Source organism: Rhopalosiphum padi, chromosome 4, assembly GCF_020882245.1.
Source record: "Rhopalosiphum padi isolate XX-2018 chromosome 4, ASM2088224v1, whole genome shotgun sequence".
Lineage (NCBI taxonomy): Eukaryota > Metazoa > Arthropoda > Insecta > Hemiptera > Aphididae > Rhopalosiphum > Rhopalosiphum padi.
Window position 1 is genome coordinate 37,290,611 of NC_083600.1, and position 19,216 is coordinate 37,309,826.

The 19,216-nt window shown below is 27.0% G+C and overlaps 1 protein-coding gene across 1 annotated transcript; it reads right to left on the reverse strand.

The window, feature by feature from the left end:
• Positions 1-389: 389 nt before the first annotated feature.
• LOC132930347 (uncharacterized) lies at positions 390-13,949 on the reverse strand. Its single transcript, XM_060996175.1, has 9 exons — positions 13,566-13,949; positions 13,043-13,164; positions 12,740-12,963; positions 11,539-11,804; positions 11,252-11,454; positions 11,052-11,176; positions 6,720-6,889; positions 6,389-6,590; positions 390-4,754 (listed from the first exon to the last, which is right to left on the reverse strand). Exons 1-9 carry the CDS (start codon positions 13,642-13,644, stop codon positions 4,421-4,423), a joined length of 1,725 nt encoding a protein of 574 aa, XP_060852158.1. The 5' UTR covers positions 13,645-13,949; the 3' UTR covers positions 390-4,420.
• Positions 13,950-19,216: the final 5,267 nt, after the last annotated feature.

The following is a 19,216-nucleotide window of genomic DNA, read 5'->3' on the forward strand; positions in this document are numbered from 1 at the left end:
AAATTAAATAAAAGTCTGAATTTGTATTAACAATATATCACGATCATATCGTGTAGATACAGTAGAGTTCTAATGTATACAAATCGATTAGTATTTAGCATTCCATCGGTTAGACTTAGAATTATTTTATATTTAACATAATATCTACTATTCTACTATTCTATTAGTACGTATCTATCTACTATTCTATTGGTTCGGTACAATTTATTTATGTTTTTATACCTATTCGCACCATTATTATTCATTATACAACTGTATTTTGTATTAAATTTATGATTTACTGAATGAATAAAATAAGTAAAATATTCATTTAATAATAATATGCCATAGTTTCATTTTTTTTTATTTCAAGGAGCAACAACTAACAAGATAGCAATTTACGTACATAATTGATGGGTTGTAATGTTGTATTGTTTTATTTTATAATCGCACCGCTATTAGGCACATTGTCACATTATACAGAGTACATATTACAGTAAATTTATATCGTACAATGATGTTTATTTAATATTTACAGAAATAGTAAAATGGAACACATAATATTATAATTGTATTACAAATTATATTATAAAGGTAAAGGTTAAAAATCTATATTATATTCAAAATAAAATCCGTATAACACATAGAATTTTAGATAAAAATATAATTTAGATTACAAACCAACATATTTGATTATGAATTATTTCATGATTGTCCATAAATGCCTATTATAATTACACATATGTATATATAATTGCATAAATGTATAATGTGTGTACGTGTACATTTATAATATTAATATATAACACTATTATTAACACTTAAGTTTTATCATTGATCATGGTTCGCTTAAAAACAATATAAATATTGTTTTTAGCATGATATATCATTAAATAAATATATTCATAATCATACATTATATATGGCAGTATGGGATATTGCAGAAATATATTATGCACGTGAATGTTATGGCCTTTATTACCAATGGATTTATCGCGAGCGCGTTTATATAATAATAAAAACGTATATTTTTCGCATGTATTGTATAATATTTTTGCTTAATATTCTGATCGTCCAACATCTGTACACATGAAGAGATAAGTTTACGGGAAATTGTAGATGATTCACTCGTAAATAGTAAATGAGCACAAATACATAAATTATAGTACAGAAATACATAATACATAATAAATAATATATACAATATATGAGTATTATATGTGGCTAGTTTCAAAAACGCTGGTATAATTTTTGAGTTAAAGCTTACAAAAAAAAGTCTCATCAACATTTGTAAATAGTTTTTAATATTTTAACAACTGCAATATGTAGTAAACTTTAGAGTATTGATATTATTTTTAAAAATGTTTTGATGTTAATTCTCCAAAAATAAATTAATGATTTTGAGATCAGCGTTCTTGCAACAAAACACTACGAAAGCATAGATTATAAGAGTAAACAAGCGCCGAAATTATCTTTTCGACAATACATGTGCACTGTGATTGAAATTTGAATGTGTGACGTAAATGTAGATAACATGACAATAAATTTGTATTATTATTTATTATACAATATGTAAATTTAACGTATACAGCAATATATTAATGTACTGCTTTTATTGGTAAAAATTATATAATTGTATAGTATGGTATATTGAACAAAACCGCGCTTTTGAAATGAATAAACATTTTGTAATTTATATTGGTACAAGACATTTTTATCCCATGATTAATTTCAAACTTCTAAGTTAATCAGATTTGCATCTATTTACTTATCTTAATTGCCCCAGCATATAATTTAGCCTATTATTATATATAGAATTATATTAACAAAATAGTGTTATATAATAATAATTATTACTGTTACTTTAGTAGGTATGTTTTAATGTTTTATTTGAATTTGAGAATTGTTCTTTTACTATTGGAATATTTTACATAACATATATTTTCGTTTTTATGTATTATACAAGATTTCTCCTTTTTTAACTTCCTTTCCGTTTATCCAATATTTTGTCATATAAAACTTGTAAATTAAGAATTCACTGATTTTTTTTAATACTTAAAATTTAAATTATTTCCTTATAATTTAAAATGTAAATTATATTTTATTGCTCTTATTGACTCCATTTAAATTTACATTACATAAATATATACCTAATGTATATGAGTAAACATTTTGAAGAGTTTATAGAAAAATGTATTTTATTTGTATTTGTTTAAAGGTTCACGTTAAAATGTGTACGAAAAGAGTTTAACATCTAAAATGAATCGAAAAAAATTGAATTAATTTTATTCAAATAAGCAATATGCAACTATAAATTCAAAAACATGACTATTATTGGCTTAGGCAATCGTTTAAATAAAAATTAAACTCATTCGAAATTAAGTTAGTGCTACAAAATAATATTGTGATATTTAGATAATACCTGATCTATAGTAAGTTGGGTTGACCATATTTTTCATTAGAAAATAGAAATTAAAATAATTTAAGTTTGCCGCAGTAGATTCAAAACTAATATTGTATATAGTAGAGTTAAAAACTTCGCGAACATTAAGTAGAATACAACTTTTTGGCATTTGTTATTGCAATCACCTATTAAGAATAAAACTAGAATAGATTTCAAAATTAAGAGGATATCAGCGCATAATTTGTTTTTTTTTCTCTGAGCAATTTTGCGTTTAACTGTGTCGTACAGAAAAACCAATCTAATGTTGTTAGCGTATAATATAATTAATGGTATGCTATAAAATGATCTGTTGGCTGTTATCAAACTTAAAGTTAAGAACATTATCTGAGTTTGTAAGTTTGATTTTTGCAATGTATATAGACATTTCTAAATTGTAATATTTTACATAGGTATTTATTATGATAACTCGCATGAAATTTCCAATGTCGCAAAAATAATTCAACGTACAAGACAAATACAAATAATATTCATTATTCTAACCTTAAAGTTGGTTTTAGTTTAATTCACCATAATATTAACGGATAAATGAAAATGGAAATTACCTATGTTATTTAACCGTGGGACAGAAAGACACAACAAATGGCGCGTAGTCATCCTATAATGAGTTACAGGACACACTGAATTAAATTTCAAAGATGTCTACCTAGCCGATTAGATTTTTATGTTTTCAGTTTGCTACAATAGTTTCAAAACAAATTATATAACGTAATTTAACGAGAGAAGTCTTACAACTTAGTTGGGAGTAAACTGTCCAAAATAATAATCTATATAAGCCATAAATAACATAATAAGATAATACGCGGAATCGGTACCCATGCGTAAAAATAGATGTTATTATTAAAATGTGATGACTGTGATTTTCCACTAAAAATGTGAGCCGAATATTTATTTACTTTAGAACGAATTACAATATTTTGTGTATTGTTAGACAGAAAATTTGATCTAGAATTGTATTCCTCCGCACAAATATATTTTTATTAATTGGAAATAAATCCAATGTGAAACGCATCACAGACACAAAGGAGCACACACTTAAATTAAATTCAAGAAAAACAGCTGAAATGGGAAAGTTAATTGGTGAACAGATGTAAAAATTGAATCACTGCCAATGATGTCGAGTTTATACGATTTGTAAATAATGTACATCGCGTAATAAACGTGTACAACATTATTTTTTTTTTATTAATATTTATTTTAATTATCTTCGACTTAATATATAATATTGGTTTAGACTTGACACAATTATTATAATATACTAATATACACGTTTTATTATTACGACAAGTACGGAAAATATAGCTTATTATGAATATCGTTCTATTGTACACGGACTGACTTATGCTGAGTGCGTTGTGGGCTATAGTCCGCGTACACCTATAGAACTACCTATTACGATATTGAAAGATTTAATTTCATCACAGTTTTGTATAATAATTATATAATGAAAGTTTTTCGGAACCGACTCGCATGTCACCCGATGAAAATTTTCCGGGAACCGATTCGGTTATGGGTGGGAACCAACTCATAGGCGTTTACATGATATTATATTATATAGATATAATAATACCATCATGTACGTATACGGGGTGAAGGAAATTACACAATATAAGTATATACGTCACGACGTGATGTGCCGCGTAAAACTGGCGAAGGACTAAGGATGCCCGAGGCTAATAATAATAATAATAATAATAATGTATAATAATATCATATAGGTAATATTGTAATAATAATCGTATCATTCGTCGGCGATGAATCATCGTCTCTGCGTGCGGTGGCGGCGGCGGCGGCGGCGACGACGCGAGGGGGTTCGTCGCACGGGTGCAGTCGAGGTGGATTAATCCACATCGGACAAGCATATGTGTGTACGTGCGCGCACGGGCGACGATCGATGACGATAATAATAATAATAATAATAATAATGGATCGGCACAGAATAACACTGCGGCGCGTACGCGTGTGCGTATATAATATGAGTCACCGGGACGAGTCGGCGTGCGGCGAAGGGAATCTGTCCAGTTCCTTTCGTATGGCCTCGATGAGTGGCACGGCGGGGTCCTGGGGGGACAGGTTGGCGTCCGAGCTGATGAACTCAGCGCGCACGGCCGGCCGGTGGAACGGGCCGGCGCTCAGCGGCCGCGGCACGAACACCGACTGGTCCGAACCGGCCCACGCCTCGCCCGGCGACAGCGCCCAGCACGGGCTCGCGGTCGCCGGTGCCGCGAGCTGGTCGTTGTCCGCGGCCCGGCCGCTCGAGTCCGCCGACGTCTTGGGCCGGCCGGTCGGCCGTCCGCTGGAAGTGGCTGAACACCTGCAGTAACGTCACAGCCATTAGTATATCATATTTATGTATACATATTATACGTAATATTATTATGCATAATACACTCCTATTATTTTTATATACGACGTAATTCACCGAGCGTGATGGCCACCATGTGTCCGTGTTTTTATACATCACCTTTACAATAATTATGGATTTATTCAAATTCTGATTCTTGGAATTTACGAGTAAGTGCCTGCACTAGACCAAGGCCATAATCCAAACCAATATAATATGATTGCAACGGATTGTCGTGTACCTTCATTTGAGGGTAACCTACTCAAGGTAAAACCTTTTCAATTTCACACACTGAGCATAAAATACTTTTTCGAAAATGCCGATTCGTCTAAATCGATATTCGGACGAGTATAGATCTCGAGTTATTCGACTTCGAGTTAAACACTAAGAATGTATTATGAGTTTGGACGATATGAGAACTGCTATAATAATATTACGATCCGTCAGCATATTGTATTAATTATAATTTATAAAATAAAAACGGTCAAAACGTAATAAATTTTAAGTTAAAATATTATATTCCACATATTGCATATATTTATATTTTTATTCTAAGTACTATTATCATTAAAGTTATATTTACATTTTAATAACTCTCAGAATCTATGAGTTAGAATTTTAATTTAGATAGGTACATGTAGTCTGTAGATTATCAAAAAAATTATCTTATGAACAGTTTCCAGTAAAAGGTTTTCTAATGAAAAATATAAAATAGGTAGTCAGAACACATCTTAAATCGTATATCAATCTAAGTAATTTAAAATATGGGTGTCATTCAAAACCGCACATTTACCATTCACAACCACACATTTTAGAATGTTCAATACCGCACCCATTTTTTCTAATGATAAAAAAGGAAATTTAGAAGGTCGATAGTTCAAAACCGCACACGTTTGATTGACAGTTAAAAATTAAACATTGTTTTGTTACTAAACAAATTGCTGTAAAAATAATTTAATAGGTACTCAGATTGGAATAATTAATGTACATTATACATCTTAGTATTTTAAAATATTTTATTAAAGTAATTTCATTACTTATGATTTTGTGATTTTGATTAAATATGTTTTTAGCTAAATGTGTGCATTATTAATACATATATCAGTGTATGCGGTATTGAACGGTTTGATTTTGGGAAAACTGTGCGGAATAGATATATAAATTGTGGATTGACGAACGCCAGTCGTTAAGTAAACTTAAAATTTTAAAAATCGTGATTTAGATGAGTTAATTATATTAATATAAAATATTATAAATAATCGAATAAAATAGTTATTTTTATCGTTAAATTTTTATTTTATATATCATAACAAAACATTTTTTTGAGTATTTCGATATTCGATGTTTATGTGTTTAAGTTTTATTTTGTAATACTAATACTAATATAGATAAGTAAATAGTATTAAAATATATATATAAGCCATTAACGTAATTTAAGTTTTTTGATTAGTATTGTTAGCGACTCAAAAGTATTACAACCTTTTGTACTTTTAATAATCTAATCGAGAAAGAATCGGTAGATTCCTATCCAAGAGAAGTGGTGATATTTAGTTTCTATAGCTCACCCTCCTTGTTTCCGCCCCTGTATGTCCGCATATACTCACCTAAATGGAGCTGATTTTGATCTCTGTTCATGGTTACTTATTGACGGGTTACTTTCGTCGCTGTTCAAACTCGAGTTTCGACTGCCGAACAACGTGAATGCATCGTCAAGTAATTCGTGAAATTTCTGTCGCATTTTTGTGACATTAGTGTCCATGGCGTTGAAAGCGTCAAAACTCGAACACGAATCGTCATCCTGTTCGTCTGCGATTGTTTAAAATGTTATTCGATTATATTATAATATTGCAACGTTAAATGCTATTCGTAATAACTATTTTTATGTATAATATGCATGGCATGACAGCATGTTTTTTTATTTTCATTGAAACTCACTACTTTTTATTTTCATTTGTTTACAGTGTAAATCCCAAACTATAGGTCCAACCACTCCAGGATCTTGACCACCAATACTCTCGTGCCTTGTAACTGTGCGTGATGTATTTTTATTTTCACTAACATTAAATCCATCCAGTACATCTGTTAACGGTCCAGGTATCGAGTCTCTAAAAATAAATACATACAAATTGACGAATATTTCAACACTTCACGAGATAATATTTATTATTTATTACAATAGGCGTATATTCTATGGATTGATATAATATCTAGTCGGGGACTTTTATGACTGTTTAATATGTATATCTAGTTATATTTTTTTGAAACAATATAGCAATGGTTTTTATTGCTGCAGTTATCAACAACCCTTTATGATATCCGCAGCTGTTGCAAATGAATTCATTTCTATCATTATTGTATTAAGTTATTTAATTATATTGAACAATAAATAGTTGCTGAGCAACTGGCTTGCATAAAATCATAATGAAATACGAATAAAATAAGTCGAATCATGCAATTATACCATATAACTTATACTACGTACCTACACACAAAAAGATATTAAAATATATCAAACAAATAACTATTTAATTGTTTTTTGTTTGATGAACTTTTCTCGTATAGCGAGTATTTTGCAATTAAACAAGACAATAACTATGATTATATTATAACTTGTAATTATTTTATTCTGAGTGTTAATGTATAATACAAAATACTAAGTAGTGAGTATAGAATGATTTAAATTTTACTTAAATCTTAATTCGAAAGCTCGAATACTAATTAGTGTTTAGTTTTATATTATTCGGATGATAATAAACAAACAAATATTAAATCTACACTAATTTAAGGATATCAAAAAAGTTTAAATGTTATAAAAAATGTTTTTCTGATATTTAAATTCTACTGTAATACTACCTATTTAAAAAAAAATGTATAAATAAAAATTACAAACTTACAGTAACTATAATTGATTTACACAAACAAGCTGTTATTCTGAAATCTAAACTGTACACAAACCATGATGAACACCTACTTTGGTTACTGTGTAGCTTAATAATTAATAGATTAACCTACTCTTATTTTTAAGATCTCGTCTACATAGGTACTTGATATTTTAATGGTTTATACAGTTTTACAACGTTTTATTTATGATACGTCTGCTAGGAGTAGGTACCCGTCTAAACTGTAATAATAGTGGTAAATGGTAATGGCCCAATATAATAATTAATATGTGAATTATGTGATCTATATAAAACAATTATCGTACCCGTATATTGTGTAATATAATTTATGATGTTTAATAAATTATAATTAAAAAAAATTAAGTTGACCAGATAGACATTTTACAAAGAATACCTACATAATTAGACACATAATATTATTATTATATATTAGCAGAATTATACTAATTTACAAATGACTATAAACTACGTTTATATGTAAGTAAGACGTATAGCTTACAATAAATTTTATTGAAAAACTGTAGTAATAAAAGAAAAACAAAATAGCGTAACACAGATAAGTAAAATATATAGTACATATATCATGATTTTTACTAGAAATAAAACACCAAATGATGGCACTCAAATAAAGTGGCTATAGATTCTCATTTAAAATATTATAAATATCTTAAATGAAATTTAAAGAAATACGAGTATTAATGAATTGTTCATGCTAGCTCAGTTTAATGTCAAATTACAAAATAAAATTAATAAAATATATATTATATAGATTTATATATATATATATATATATATATATATGTAATATGTATACATGTATATATATATTCAATGTCTCAAAAAGAACGCTTTTTTTAAAATCGATTGCCATTCCTTTGTTTTTATGTTTACAACATTGTTCTCATTAATTTTTTAATCTATCATTCAGGTTTGTTGTTGTGTAATCAGTTGTTGTCAAGTGTCACACCATGAACCGAATGTCAATTGAAACACGTGTGTAATGTGTTGGTTGTTAAGACCTTTTAATAATCTAACGAAAGTGGTGTGGAGACTATGCGACGACTTCGTATCTTACTCATAAATGACGCTACTCCCAATGCGTCATCGATTCGTTGGCTAATAAAAAAATTGAAAAAACTGGGACCTAGAGGTTAAGGCATCCTCTTGAAACTCACCAGAGAAAATTGAAAGGAAGTTATTGTTGATTTCCTCGATCGCACTTCGGCCTATTCACAAGCCAGGAGAGGACAATCAAATAATATTATTTTTCATACGTATACCGGATGTTGTACTGAATCTGTACATATCCTCATTTTGTATTTGTTTGAAAAAAAAAAGAGTTTTTTTAGTTAATTTAAAAAAGCGTTCTTTTTGAGATATAGTGTATGTATTCGATAAAAAGCTACAGTAACTGCTTTCATATAGTAGCATATTACTAATCTAACAATAATTATATTTTAATTTAATTCGAAAATTAATCACAACAATAATAATTAGTATACCTAATAATAATTTATTTCACATTTGTTGTACATAAATGTTAAAAACCAATTAAGTTATAATGGTAAACATTTCTAGCAAAAATTCTTTCATTAGTTGGATATGTATTTAGAATTACATTTAGAAAAAAAACTACTTTTAACATACATACATGATATTATGGCTATAAAAAATAAAATTTGAAATATTATTGTCTGTAATTTAGCGAAATACCGAGAATAAGTAAACGAATATCCGAATAATTGGGTTAATATAAAATATCCGAGATTCGGATCATTTGAGATACTTACAATATTACTTATTTATAATTATGTCATATATGTTATACAAGTAATACAATCTCTAAAACCATATTATGTTGCGTTAATTATTTTAAAAATAACACATAATAATATTGTATATTTTAATGCCTAATAATATAATAAATATAATATATATTAACATTTAATATACACATTTTTAAATTAATTAAATTTGTATTATTTAAATAATAGACTTTAATGAAAAAATACTTATAATTTGTTGTAGCTTAAAATGTGGGACCAAATTTAAAAAAACGATAATATTATGTTTGATGATGATTTAGCGAGTTCAAATTTTACCACATAAAATTATTTTAAAAATAATTATTATATTATTTCTATATTATTATAATTATTTTTACTTTGTAATAATATTATACATGACATTAAATCTTACTATAATAATTAAAATTATTTATTTATTTTCGTATTTTGTTAACCAATTTTGTAAGAAATATGAATAACATACGCGAGTATACGTATAGATACACTTTTTATAATTATTTATTACAATTGTAGCTGTTTTTCCGATAAGTAAATGTACGAATATATCAACAAGTAAATAAGTACAATTTAAATATAAAATGTAAGTTTTATATTTTTAAATAAAGTTATTGAAAATGTAATTACACTAAAACAAACGTAGCTCTGAATGGCTTTGTTTTTATAGGTACTCATAGTTAAAACTTTTATTCACTCCTAATTATTTTATATAAGAACGTGATCATGCGATAATGTTGCGTGAAGTTATTAATTCGAGTATGATCGTATTTGTTGTAAGTATTGTAACGTTTTTTTTTTTTTTTTGTTATGCGGTATAATTCTATGGGCAATGATTATTCATAAAAAAAAATACCACTCATGAAATAAAACAATAAATTATCATCTGTTGTTATTAAATTATTACTGTGTAATCCGTCTATAAGACTATGTAACGGTTGATCATATTAGTATAATATTACTTCTGAGATGATTCACCCCGGGATACCTGGATCGTATCTATCAAGCAACCTAACCGTTTAGTTTTTTTTTTTTTTTTATCGTGTTAGTCTCATCTCAATGGCTACTTATTTCTCACTAAAATAAAACGCCCCAGGAATTTTTTCACGTTAAGATAAAATCGTTCAACCCGTCTTTAAGGTGTTCGTCAAGTTTTAAATTATTGGATTTTTCTAATGAATAAACATTTTTAATAAATATGATAATATATACAAATTACGTTCATACTTGATCTTTGTTTTGTTTTATATATATAAATTGAATTTTTACATAAAAAAATGTATCAATTCTTTTTTCATTAGATTATTTTTATTAATTACAATATTATTATTATTATTTAGAGTATTTTATTCTATGTACTGTAAAATCCCGTTACAACGAACTCCAGGGAACCGAATTTTTTTTCGTTATAACGGAAATTTCATTGTAACGAAAATTCGAATAAGCTCTTTATATAAGCCCTGCTTTACGGCAGGGGACTTCTATGACTTTCGTTATAACGGGATTTTTCGTTGTATTGGTATTCGTTGTAACTGGAATTTACAGTACTTAATTGACTTACTAACTTTTGAAATTTATTAACTGCCTGCATCGAAAGCAATGAATTTGATATTTTATTTCTATTTCTTGGCTTTGGTTCGGGCGTGTGAAGAGCACCAATATCTTCAGTAGACGTGGCTTCTGTTTTTACCTTAAAAAATAGTGAATATTTTTTAACTGCGCTATCTTAAAGTTTTTAGTAATACGTTAGAAAATAAATAAGTACGTCGTGATGAGGCGTTTGATTTTCACAAAACGCCATGTTAGTCCTGTCGGAGCTAATGCTGTTTTTTCTTCTTTTTTTCTTATGCGCCACGACTACGCCAGTTACGAGTACTAGTATAATTATACATGTTGCGGTGATGAATATCCAAATCTCGCCATAACTTACACCACGCACTTTTTGAAACTGTAATCCATCCAGGTAAGCTATATAAGAACACCGGGTGTTAAATGTTGAAAACTAATAAAATATTTTATTTATAACATATAATAAACTAATGTTTTACTTACGTCGGGCTTTGATTTTTACAGCATATCCCAAATGATCAGCAGCTTCACGTGTCGTGACAAGGTTCATGTCACGTACTGCCGTTGCAGCAGATACGGGATGGTCATTTACGCTAACGAAATAAACCAAATCCAATTTGTTTATTACGGATAGAACGTCTACCTTGACTTTAATTGGTTTTTCGTTTGTATCCCATCTTCGATTCCGATCTGAGTTTACTTCATCCTCGGTCCAGTTCGAGTTTAGTCCGAGATGCCGAGCCTGTTGTCTGATGGACGAATAAAATTATAGTGATTAGTACTTATAGTGGATATATTATACATGAATCGAACTTAATCGTCTGTGGTTCTATGGACAACTAATTTGGATATACGTATTTGAAGTATACGATATTATTTTATTGATCAAACGTTGGCTTCGTAACAATGCATTATCGAAACTTCATTTCATATCTGGTGTCAATCGGTAATCAACCACTATATGACTTAAAATTGAATAATTTTCAAAAAATATATGTATATATTAGGTCATAGTAACTGCTCTATAATTATTGCAATCAATTCTTGATATACAATTTCTATGGATCATGAAACATTTTAAAACCATATGTATAGGACATAGGTATATAGATAATAATAATTGTATTCAGTTACTTTATATACATATAGCTACGATAATTATGGAAGATTATGTTGAATTTTTCTACTCTCACAGTGTAACAACATTGAATAAACAAACTAACATTTGTATCAACAATTTTAAATAATATATGTACCTGACGAATGAAAACATATTGTCTCAGAAAATTCGAGTCTAGATTGTACTTATTTTATATGTGGCATTCATAAATTAAAACAAAAAAATGTATTTGATTTAAAATTATCTCGTGTAACTTAAAAAAATTCATTTTATTAGTCTTGATAATTAACGGTTTGGTCAATCAAAGTTAATAACTAGTATTTGAATAATCTATTATCATATACTAGCTTAGAAGCTTATAATTATCTCAACTGTTTTGAGTTTCACGTGCATATATTTATTGTTTTATATATAGGTACGTAATACACATCAGCGCGCGGTATTCCTATTGTCTGCGCGCGCGTTAACGGATGCTGTACGTATACCTACCACTTTCGTATATTTTAGTATGTCCCGTGTTTAAAGAGTGTGCGCATTAAATAATTTAAATATGACGTATAATACCTAGTAAAAGCAATCGTATAGAGGATGGCCAATTTTTCTTTTATGACTGGTATAGAAATACGAACATCCGTTGGCGAGTCGAAATTTAATTCTGTTACTATCCAATATTCTTTGTTTGGTATTTCGGCAGTTTGTGGAATGTCAATAACCCCGAGATGTGGCGTAATAGACGTCGTTGGTTGAATATTACAATCTTGCCCACCTATACAATCCTCGGGATTTTCCTAAAATATTATGTTTCATTAATTTATGTTCTCATTATACTACAATAGTCACCACATAAACATAAGTCAATTGATTTACTGAATAGGATGGGATTTTTTTAGTTGTTGATATTTGTGTTGGTTCATTTGAACCATCTCCAGAACCGGACCACAAAAATATTTTCAAATTTGTGTAGTTGTGCATGGAGTCTATTAAATTATCTGAAAAATAATAATTAATTATTTAATGTAATATATTATTACAACAATTAATTATGATTTAAATTTTAACAACACCAAAATATAATAATAATAAAAAATAAACAATTTTTGTAATCCCTATATTACAACAAATATATTACAACCAAATATATTAACCTATACTATAAAGTACTTTTTGTATTATTTGGAATAAAATAAAAAATAACTGTAATTACCTAAATCTCTACCATTTATGATATATTAATTATATAGTATATACCATTTTATCTTTTACTTTAGAAATATTAAGAACTAGACGAATATCATTTAAATCAGTGAATTTATAAATGTTTTTATTTTGAACGTTATGAATAAATATTGGTGATACATAATATTAGCATATTACTATAACGTTCACTCACCTTCTTCTTGTTCAACACTCTGTAAATTGCAGCTAGATAACATTATTATGTACACCAAACCTAACCACCTTATATCCATGTATACATTCCAAGACAATTGTTTGCATTTGGACAGGCAGTCTCATCAACCTCCATTGTATTGTCCAGGATTGAGTTTTTTGCTGGAAACGTTCGGTTTGATTGACATTTCATCCATTTATACATAATAGTAAAAATGAAACAAGTATACCAGTATATGCGCGTGCGCGCATGTGTGTGCAATGCGTGAAGTAGAGTATCCATTGGCAACACACCCAAATAATAATAATTAATGTGCATATAGGAAATAGACTTCCGCACGACTGTAGTATATAGTTTAGTCGCTAGACAGTATGTTCTGTACACATAACATTATAAATGTAAACCGTGTGATTCAGTGATCATTACAACTAACATTGGTATACGTCATAAACTCATAATATATATATATATAGTATATACAGGGTGATTCACCAATACTCCCTCCCCCCGTTGTTTACCTTTAATAATGAATTTATCTATCTTCTGATTTATGGAAGTATTAAAAATATACCTACTTAAAAAATACATTTTCAAACACTTATATTTTTTTTAATAAATGCTTTAGACATTTTAGTATTTATTATCAACATGACAACATATTATAATTAATACTAAATCCAATTATATTATTTATATTTTATATTTTTGTAAAACAATTTTTAAGGATATTTAAATAACTAGGAAACTACTTGTTTGTTTTTTTACCAAGAGACACCATCATTTTCAAAAAAAATATTATCATCTACTAAATAATTTACAAAAAAAAAGTTGTCATTTGAAAAATGGAGCCAATGTTCAGCGCGAACATGCTTGGTGAATCACGTATGAAATATTTATACACCTAGTATCAATGTTTATTAATATGTATAAGGAGGAAGATAAAAATATCAAAAATTAAAATTATAAACGCATATATATTGCATATTGTCTTAAAACGATTCACTAACTAGGTAGATAACTTAGCGATAAATTAAAAAAAATTATAAAAACAATTATTGACGTTAAAATTTTAATATAATTATCTATATCAAAAAATTAATATAAGCAATACTTTCTATATTTTGCAAACATTTATAATTATCATTGCAAATAATGAAATAAATGGCTTTCGTTTAAATTGTATTATATAAATTGGTGATATTAACCTAAATACTAAAAACAATCATGTCAATTCTAACCTATCGCCTATATCTACAACTATATGCAAGTACTTTGTATACGTATAAAACCATATTTTTAAATAAATGTTCTAAAATACATTCTTGTAATCTAGTCATAAAACAAGTAAAAGATACATAAAACAATTAAACAGCTACTAACCGGTGAATATACTATTTACGTTCAAAATTTTAACCAGTAAGTTGAGTCTCAGCGTCATAGGCAGCTTTTATTAAAATCTATAGTTGTATCTCCAAACTATCGATATAATACTTTTTACAAACACAATAACATTATTGTATTAGCTATTTCTAATATTTCACAAAAATAGTCATAATTAATAAGAAATAACTTTAATAAAATAATTTTCATTGTTGTAACAAATATAATTGGAAAAATTCAAAAATGCACAATTTATAATATACATACATAAATTTAGTTACTTATACAGATTAGAATTTAAAAATGTCGAATGAATTTTTATGAACTAAAACATGAATAAGTATAATAATAAATATAAAAAAATTACGTTCATATAATTGGCATTAATTTTTCATAAAACCACACAATTATCGACTATTGCTACTCAATCAATGTCGGTGATTTATATTAATTATAATATGATATTAAATTCAATATCTAATGAAAATATTGAAATTATGTTTTTTGGGGAGTAAATAGTATGCTGACATGTTGTCCTGCAAATATTTCTATATATTTAAGTAAATCGACATATCGTTGTAAAGCTTATAATATATTTTGTTAATTAAAATAAACCAATCTACTAATCCAAGTACATATTCTTTGAATAAAGGTAGAGGTATCTATATTTTTAAACACACTGTACCATGTACAATATTCGACTATTAAATTATTAAATCTTGTGGTAGGTTACCTATATTAACAGATGATAAACTTTATATTTAAAAGGTCATGTATACTTAAACGTCATTTAAATAACTGATAAAATGTGTCTGATTAGGTCAAATAAGATATCTTAATGTTTAAAGTTCACCGTTTAGTATAATATACAATATAAGTACTACCGCTACTATACCATTGATCATTATATTCTTGAGCTATTGTTTATTTTTTCTCTTATATTATTATCATATACAAAATTAATGATGATGCAATTAATATATTAAATTTTAAAAATGTTGACTACATAGCATAAATAATTTACAAATGTATTGACAATAGTATAAATGTCGCATATTTATTTTTTCCGACAAAAAATTATATACTTAATAAATGAACGACAAAATAAGGATAAATGATTTGAACATTTGCTTTAGTGTGCACAAATTAACTAGTTTATATTTATAAAAATTAAAAATTAATCATACTAAAATCATACCATTTATTTCATCATTAATATTTATTTTATTATCTTAACATTAATATTGAGGCCAATAGCATAGTAAGCTTAAACATTTTTGTTGTTAAGCATCTAGATAGGTATGTGGTATACCGTCATACCGACGCGCCCTTTTAACAATTTTATCGCATATCTCGATCTTCTTTAAAATGGGAAAATATGTTAAAAGTAAAGTAAAAACCACTAAATGAATTATCTAAAATCTAAACATTTTTTTAATATATCTTCCCTTGTGAAATGAATTATCTCAAATGTTTCATAACTTTAGAAGTCTAGACTCTATAGATGGTAGATACCTAATTCAGAAACCGAAAATAACTAAGTTATACTATACAATAAAATCATTTCTAATGGTATATTTATATTAAATTTATCTTATTTAGACAAATCAAATTTAAAAAGAAAATATGTTACAATACTATTCAATTAACGCAATGTAATATTAAAGTAAATTAAAAATTTTAATATTTTTATTATTATAATATTTTAAAGATTTTTAGTTTATAGTTAAAAGCAAAACAATTTTTTAAAAATATTCAGTGTTTAAGAAATTCTAATACAAGATAATAAATAAAGTTATTAAATATATACGTAAAATGAATAGACGGTCTTTTTTAGATTAAAACCATTTGGCATTCCTATTACAATTATTGCAATAAAGTAATACTCATAAAGTCACGCGATGTCAAAATCGTGCCAGCTATTTTCAATAAATGTTTTCTATAATACTGCTATACATTTTCGAAAATATAAAACAATAAAATCGAAATCAATATTTCTTAAGTACTTTATCCTGTCAAACGTTTGTTGACGGTGGCCTATTTTTTATTAGTAAGAGACAAAAAATAAATAAATTTAAAAATACATTATTTAAAAGTTATGTTTGTATAATAAAATGTTTAATAAAAGTCGTTTTATTGAAAACTATATTATACGCTGCACAAATAAACAATGTGTAAATAATTTTAAGTTGATCGTATCGTATTCGATTGACACCATACGATAAAATAATTCTCAATTAGTTGTGCATGCTTGAGTTTATAATGCACGTATTGCTTATGATGGCTTAATAAATCATTCCACATGGAGACTATGAAGTCCAAAAAATGTTGGATGAATAATATAAAACAATAAATATTAACTATTATATGCACCTATGTATTGCTTGTTAAAAAACCGAAATTTCAGAAGGCTTTATGGTGAATTCTGTGGCGATAAAGTAACCCTATCCTATTTGATCCATATTCATATGATGTAAAATTATGTATAACCATATTATTATATTATCATTTATGTACTACACTAAATTACTAAAAATATATTGTAGTTAAATTTCAGGTCTCTCCGTAAAAAAAGTCTAAAAACTCGATTCTGTTAAAATAACATTTTTTTACTGTCACAATTTATTTTACATTGTATACCTATATATTGCCAGCTTAATTTTTGTTTCTATTAAATATAATATTTTTAGGTATGTAAGAAAATTTAGTGTTTCAATATGATATTATTCAATTTAACAAATTTCAAATATTAGCAATTACCTAGGTATAGTTTTTTTTTTTTTTTTAGCGATTTTATTCATCTAAAATTAATGCCCAGCGTATGCGTAATGTTCATAATTTATACTTGACAATATTCTACTTAAATTAATATGGTTTCAGAATTCATTTATTTTCTATCAAAAACCGACAAATTTGTTCTGCTGTAGTACAGTAGGTTTCTAATGTATAGTTTTGATAGTCATTGAGTTGATTACAATATAATAAATCAGTTAAATTATTTGAATTCAATGATAAATCATTTATTGTTCCACTCAAAACCTCATATATTATCCATTATACTATAATTTGTGTGGGTTTACATTTTTTAAAATCTAATAATATGGGGGAGAGGTTAGTAAAGGACAATGTCTGTGTTAACCACGATTTAATTCAAAAGAAACGTATAAATTCATTATTATTTTATTTTAGTATATTATATTTTTAGACTGTAATATTGAAGGCTTCGTTGATTATTATAATCAATTAATTCTCAATCATTTAACTACATCAAAACTGCAAAATAATATTATCAAAATTAATTTAAGATATTATCCTCGGAACTTAAAATCGCATTTAAATACCCAATACCTATAATATGCTTAACGATTCTAGCGTCTAGTACTCTAGTGTATATTTAATGTGTATTAATAATGATTTTTAAAATAGGTATCATTGAATTAAACTATTAAATGTCTTAAAAGAATTTTAAAAACGTATATAAGTACATAGACAAATAAAATTCTTCTCGTTTAAACAACTATGAATTAGGTTAAATATATAAAATTGAGTTAACCATTATATAGATTATACAGCGATTAGCGAGTTTCTGTATATACAAACGATAGTTTAATGATAAAATAAATGAATTTAGACCGTTTATTTAATCATCTTAAAAATGTTTACAAAAAAAAAAAAAGTAAAAAAAGGTATTACTTTTATCGTATATTACATTGTTAATAAACTTTAAAATATAGGTAACTTATGATTATATTATATTTTCTATTTATTATTAGTTTATTACTATCGTCTACCACGAATATTCTAAATAGTCTTACCAATATATTTTTAATTATATCGTTACATATGTTCGTTAAAATATTTGAAAACTGAAAAGGTAGAGGTTACTACTGAAGTAAGAAAAATACTAAAGTAATGTTTATTGGCTATTACCCGTATAATTTTAGTCATATTTACACTGCAGTCATAGTGAATTTGACACTCGTCTATAATAATTAAAATATGTACTTTCGACCTAAATAAGAAAAACTATACCTACCGCATTAGTTGATAGTTAATACATACAAATACAGGCAATAAATACATTTGTATATACCTACGCCTATAAAAACCAACACGCCACATAAGAATTGTTTTTTTTTTTACTTAAACTTTAGCTTAATATGGCCATAACGATGAGTGGTTATTACGTCTACTTTGGCCTGTATACGATCAACTATTATATAATACGCGTATTATAGTTAAAATACTTTCAGGGGATAGCGGAATAACAT